General features: G+C 38.5%; 1 protein-coding gene and 1 pseudogene across 1 annotated transcript; both read right to left on the bottom strand.

The window, feature by feature from the left end:
* LOC102189809 lies at nucleotides 1-2,233 on the bottom strand (annotated as a pseudogene).
* Nucleotides 3,773-4,699, bottom strand: LOC102190086 (olfactory receptor 12D2-like). The gene has a single exon (XM_018038650.1). It carries the CDS (start codon nucleotides 4,697-4,699, stop codon nucleotides 3,773-3,775), a length of 927 nt encoding a protein of 308 aa, XP_017894139.1.

The raw sequence follows: 6,411 nt of genomic DNA, 5'->3' as shown, positions 1-6,411 counted from the left end.
TCACAAAGTTTCTTCAGATGCATAAGCCAGCTTCATTTCTTCCACTCCCCAGTGGCCTGGGGACTTCAGGTAGGTGGCAAAGACCAAGCCATAGAAGAGGATGACCATGGAGAGGTGGGAGGTGCATGTGGTCAGGGCTTTCTTTTTGCCCTGTGCTGATGGGACCTGAGCTACAACAAGGAAAATATGGGCATAAGAGCTTATGAGGCAGAGGAGAGGGCTGATTCCTCAGAGTCCTGTCAGAACCATCATCAGGTCCTCACTGAGGTGGGCATCAGAGCAGGAAACCCTCAAGAGAGGTTTAAAATCACAAAAAAGTGAAGCATCTCTAGATTAGTATAGAATGATAAGTTAGCATCAAGCTTTGGGTCAAAGAGTCAGAGTGGGCCTCTCCCCATGACCCACCCACCAGCAGTCCACATCTGCAGGGAGTCATTAGGACTGTATAGTGCAGAGGATGGCCGATGGCAGTGTAGCAGTCGATAGCCATGGCAGTCAAAAGCAGTTTGTCCATGTCAGCAAACTGCAAAGAAATATAACTGGGCCAGACAGAGAGAGAGACTGATCTCTACCACATGGATCGCTGCTCAGTGCTATGTGGTAGCGTGAATGGGAGGAGAGTTTGGGGTAGAATGAATACAGATATATGTATGGCTGGGTCCCTTTGCTGTCTACCTGAAACCTACATAACATTGTTAGTCGGCTATACTCCAATAAAAATAAAACTTAAAAAAATAGTGAAAGTTGCTCAGTCGTGTCCGACTCTTTGTGACCCCATGGACTATATAGTCCATGGAATTCTCCAGGCCAGAATATTGGAGTTGGTAGCCTTTCCCTTCTCCAGGGGATCTTCCCCAACCCAGAGATTGAACCCTGGTCTCCTGCATCGTTTGCAGATTGTTTACCAGCTGAGCTACAATCGAAGCCTGAGAATATTGGAGTGGGTAGCCTATCCCTTCTCCAGCAGGTCTTCCCAACCCAAGGGTAAAACCAGGGTCTCCTGTGTTGCAGGCGCATTCTTTACCACCTGAGCTATGAAGGAAGCCTTAAAAAATAAAAAATAAATAGAAGTAAATAAAAAGAAAAAGGAAAGGTATATAATAATACAATTCTCTGTCTATACAATGTATCCTTGTTGCTTCTCCATTAAAAAAGAAAAGAGAGAAGCAACAAGGATACACTGTGTAGCAGACAGAATTATAGCCATTATCCTGTAATAACTTTTAATGGAGCATGGTCTGTAAGAATAATGATGACTATGCTGTACACTTGATAGTAGGATAATATTGTAAATAAACCATAATTCAATTTAAAAAAGAAAGAAGTTATTAAACTTGCTAAGAAACTAGATCTCAGTTGTTCCCACAGTTACTCATTAGAGAAAAACCTGGAGAAAATTTTTCTTGAGAAAATTTCCTATAGATAGGGTTGTGGAATAAAATCAACAATTAAGCAGAAGCTGAATATTGATTTGGAAATAAAAGTAGAAAGATTCCTTAAAACTTCACGAATTCTTCCTCATTACTGCCTTGTTTCCTTAAGTAAGAATAGTTGGAAGAGGCATAAACTGTTACATATGTCCTTTCATTTTTATTGTTCTGAGAATGTCTGTCATGAAAATATATTGCAGTTGATTAAATTATTTTCATACATCTATAAATAAGGTCATCTCGGTTGAGACCTGTAACATCATTAAACAGAGTCAGTACTTCCTTGCTGTACTCTTCCCAATTTCTGGATCACAAAATAATGCAGTTTAATTAAATAAGTGTTTAACCTTCTGTGTTTAGGGTGACAGTGTATCATGCAACCATAGCTAATCATGTGCTCCTCTATAGTTTACAGCCTCTATGTAGGTTGGATAATGTCAAAAAGTTTGTTCAACAGAAATTCTGAGAGAGTCCAGAGTGTAAGATATCTTCCCCCCGCATACATTCTTTTGATTAACAAAACTGAAATTAAGAGGCCAAAGAAGGTAGAGTTGGAAGATAGAAGAAATGTGAGTAAGATCAGAACCAAATCCTTTGGATTTACAAATGTGAATGTAAACAATTTGAATGGTATATCAGCTCAAAAGATTCTTTTACAGTCTTATTTGTCTGTACTCTGTTCACTGTATTTACTTATTGGCTGTGCTGCCTGGCTTGTGGGATCTTAGTGTCCCAACCAGTGACTGAGCCCGGACCCTCGAGAGGGAAAGTGCAGGCTCCTCACCGCTGAGCTGCTGCATCATTCTGCGTCTCTCAGTAGTTTTAGGCGCTGCCCCACCATGGTTTCAGGCCCAGTGGCATTGCTAGGAATTTACAAAGGGAGGAAAATAGTAATTCTTGTCAGTTAGCTCCAAAAATACTTCTGCAACTACTATTTAATAGTTTTTACTTGGTATAAGTTTGGTGACAGATAAGAAAAACAAGACAAAAAATGTTTATAAATTCTTCATATTTCATCAGAGGAGGCAATGGCACCCTACTCCAGTACTCCTGCCTGGAAAATCCCATGGATGGAGGAGCCTGTTGGGCTGCAGTCCTTGGGGTCGCTAAAAGTTGGACACGACTGAGTGGCTTCATTTTCCCTTTTCACTTTCATGTATTGGAGAAGGAAATGGCAACCCACTCCAGCGTTCTTGCCTGGAGAATCCCAGGGATGGGGGATCCTGGTGGGTCACCGTCTATGGGGTCGCACAGAGTCGGACATGACTCAAGCGACTTAGCAGCAGCTGCAGCATATTTCATTGGTATTGCATCATAATATACCATGTTACAGTCTGTGAAAATAAGTGTAGACATAAAAAAAACTAAATAAAAAGGAAGAATTTTGAAACTCAATTTTCCATGACCAGAAATTGAAGGGAAAATCACATAATAATGAACTAGAAAGGTATTCCTGAGATTTTTACAAGCGGACTCCACTTTGAACAATATTTTACAGTAATCTTTGACAGGTTATTCAATTGAATTATTAAATATCTTTGGGGTCAGAGTTCATAAAACTCTTTAGCTAAACCATTAGTTACACTATCTGTATTAATTAGAACTCAGACTACTATTTATTTTAATTACTTGCCTCTCTGCTTAGAGAAAAAGAAATCATGACATACTGCTTAAAAATGTCCTTTAACTCATATGTGAATTTACATTGACTTTCTTGTGGAGTCCATGACCATAAATTAAAGTCCTTAATGTGTACCAGTTTAAGAAAACAGTTTAAAGTGTAATAATTTTTAAAAATTATTTTATATTTTGGCTGTGCCATGCAACAAGTGGGATCATAGTTTCCTGACTAGGGCCTGAACCTGTATCTTCTGCACTAGAAGCTTGGAGTCTTAACCACTGGGCCACTAGAGAAGTCCCTGAAACAGTATAATTATATTATTCACATTATGATATGTTAACTTGCAGGGAACACATAGGTAAACATACTTAAGCATTATCCAAGTATACAATGTATGAGTACTTGAGGCAAATTTCTGTATCTGATTTTATTCAAGAACACAAAAAATAGATAACAAGTCATTTTTATCAACTGATATGTCCAAAACAAATTGAACAATAAAATTCAATGGACAGTGTCCCATTTATTCAAATTTTCCTTATATTATGTAGGAATGCATTGTTTAACATGACTTACTGGACTTTTCCATTTATTATTCTTTAATACAGTTCCTTTTGTTTCACAGATAGTAAACACTCTGACAAGCAGTATAATTCCATATCTCCAGTTCCTCATTGCCTGTTGATTTATGCCTGAGAAGAGTTCTCTAGACTTCTTCTAGTCACTGACTCCTTGAAATCACCCTCCTCAAGGCCCTCTTTACTTCTTTGTTCCTCAAAGTATAGATCAGTGGATTTAGCATCGGAGTGACCACATTGTACATAATGACACTGATCTGATCCTGGTCCATGGAGCTCCTTGAGGCAGGATGAATGCAAACAAAAACACCAGGGACGTGGAAAAGAACAACTACCAAGTAGTGGGAGGCACACGTAGACAGTGCTTTATGAAGCATGCTGCAAGAGTGGGTCTTGAAAAAAAGATAGATAATAATATAGAAATAGGACAGGAATGTTAGAAAGCATGAACCCATGGCAATGGTGCCTGTGACCGTATTGACCAGCCACTGGTTGAGCTCAGTGTTCCCACAGGCCAACTCCAGCAACGGCTTAACATCACAGAGGAAGTGATGGATACGGTTGGAACCACAGAAGTTTAAGCGAGAGGTCATTACTGAGTGCAGCAGAGTATGGTAAAAACCAATGATCCGGACAGTGAGAGCCATCTGGATACAGACTTGAGGATTCATGATCAGAGTATAATGAAGTGGTTTGCATATAGCCACAAAGCGGTCAAAGCCCATCACGGCCAGCAACATGGCCTCTGTGCTGCCCATGAAGTGGAAGAAATGAAGCTGGCTTATGCATCCCGAGAAAGAAATTGCTCTGTGTGTAGAGAGGAAGTTCTCCATCATCTTCGGCAGACTCGCTGTGGAGAAGCAGATATCCACACATGGCAGGTTTCCCAGGAAAAAATACATAGGAGAATGGAGTCTTGGATCAGAGATGACAACCCTCAGGATGGCTCCATTCGCAGCCAGATTGACAATGTAAATTGCAAGGAAAACCACAAAGAGAACAGGCTGCAGTACTTGGATGTCTGTCACTGGCAGGAGGAGAAATTCAGTGACTGGTGTTCGATTCAGCATCACTTGAAAGAAAAGAGCAAGTAAGGTATGGAATGCTATCTCTGATGGGAACCGGAGTCCTCCTGCTGAGAATTTTCTCACCCAGACAATAATATTTTGAGAGAGAGCATTGCTATTTAAATAATCCCAGCATCACAGGTTGTACGATATTTGGACCACTAGATTATTAAATATTAAAGTTACATGGTGTTTGTGGACCGTTACTCAAACACTTTTTAAAAGGTAGATTTATCAATATTTTTCTTTCTTCCAGGGATTCAGAGCATGTTGCCAGCCTATCATCTTCTCTAATAACACTTGTGTTTATCATCCTAAGATCTAACAGAGAGTAAATTTTTAAAAACTTCACTTTGCTGCTTTTTCTTAGCAAAGTAAGAATTCATTTGATTTACTTAAGAGCAATCAACAATGAGAGAACAGTAAGAGCTCTAAGGAAATTGAAATAGAGATGCAAACCGTGGAATGCTTTCTATAAAAAGGGAACATTTTACTTTACAATACTGTATTGGTTTTGTCATACATTGACATGAATCCACCACAGGTGTACATGAGTTCCTAATATACTAAAGTAAAAAAAAAAAAGAAGGTACATTCAAAAAAATAAATAAAGTCCCATTGTCAAAAAAAAAAAAAAAAGGAACATTTTAACTTTGGGAAATCCTTGAAAGGAGAAGAAAACGATTTGATGTGACTAGAATTAAAAAGTGAATTCAGTAGGGAACATTTCTAGCAATCCCCTGGGATTCTCACCTTATAGCTAGAAAAAATGTTGAGTAAATATCTAACCATTAATTCACCTTTATTGAAGGCTGGCTTCCAGGTATTCAGAGTAGCTTTCCTCGATAACCATGTATGTTTTGTATATTATTAAACTTTATCACTCCTGGTTAAGAGAGGCATGATATGCAAACATCATTTTTGGTTCTCTACCCTCAAAACAAAACTGTTTAAAAAATCCTTGGGGAAGAGAACCATTTCCTAACATCTAAAGATAATAGTAAACAGACTTTATGTACCAAATGATTTATTTCACTGCATCCTGAATATTTAAAAATCACATATTTACTCTGGAGAACACTTAGAGAAAGGCAATAAAAATGTACGTAGTAAAGAGCCTTCATAATCCAAAAACACAATGGGGAGTCTATCATAAGATAGGAAACTAGCCCTGAATCTTGGGCATTCAACTTGAATACTCGCAAGAAGATAGACAATAAGTGCAACTCTTGAGCTTGTCTCCTGGCTCATTCTCCTACCTGTTTGAGTGTTCAAATTCACCGCTAAGAAAGCTTACCAGGTGGACACTCCTATAGAGTAAATAATTGAAAAACATTAAGAAAAATAACGAGTAAAAATATATTTGAAGTGACAACTTATATTGGGGCTAAGTATATAAGCTCTTCATGTTCTCAAACCTCTTCTTTCTGAAATTCTGTCTTTCATGTTGCACAGATCTTCAGACAAACCCTGAGAGAGAATGTCCCTGGGGTTTGGGAGGATCTTTCTATACCTGCAGTATGAGAGAATTCTCCTTGGGGAAGTCCTATCTTGAGTTCTATTTTTGTTTTTCCCATCTTTCCTATTTTCTTTCCTTACTGTACTTCTTTCTTAGTTTAAGAATCACAGACAGTATAAATCTCAATGGCCTACATTTTCTTTTTTCCCCCAAACTTTAAACCTTCTATTTTTAATTGGAGTATAGCCAATTAACA

Source organism: Capra hircus, chromosome 23 (genome assembly GCF_001704415.2).
Source record: "Capra hircus breed San Clemente chromosome 23, ASM170441v1, whole genome shotgun sequence".
Taxonomy (NCBI): domain Eukaryota; kingdom Metazoa; phylum Chordata; class Mammalia; order Artiodactyla; family Bovidae; genus Capra; species Capra hircus.
This window is presented reverse-complemented; position numbering and strand designations above follow the sequence as displayed.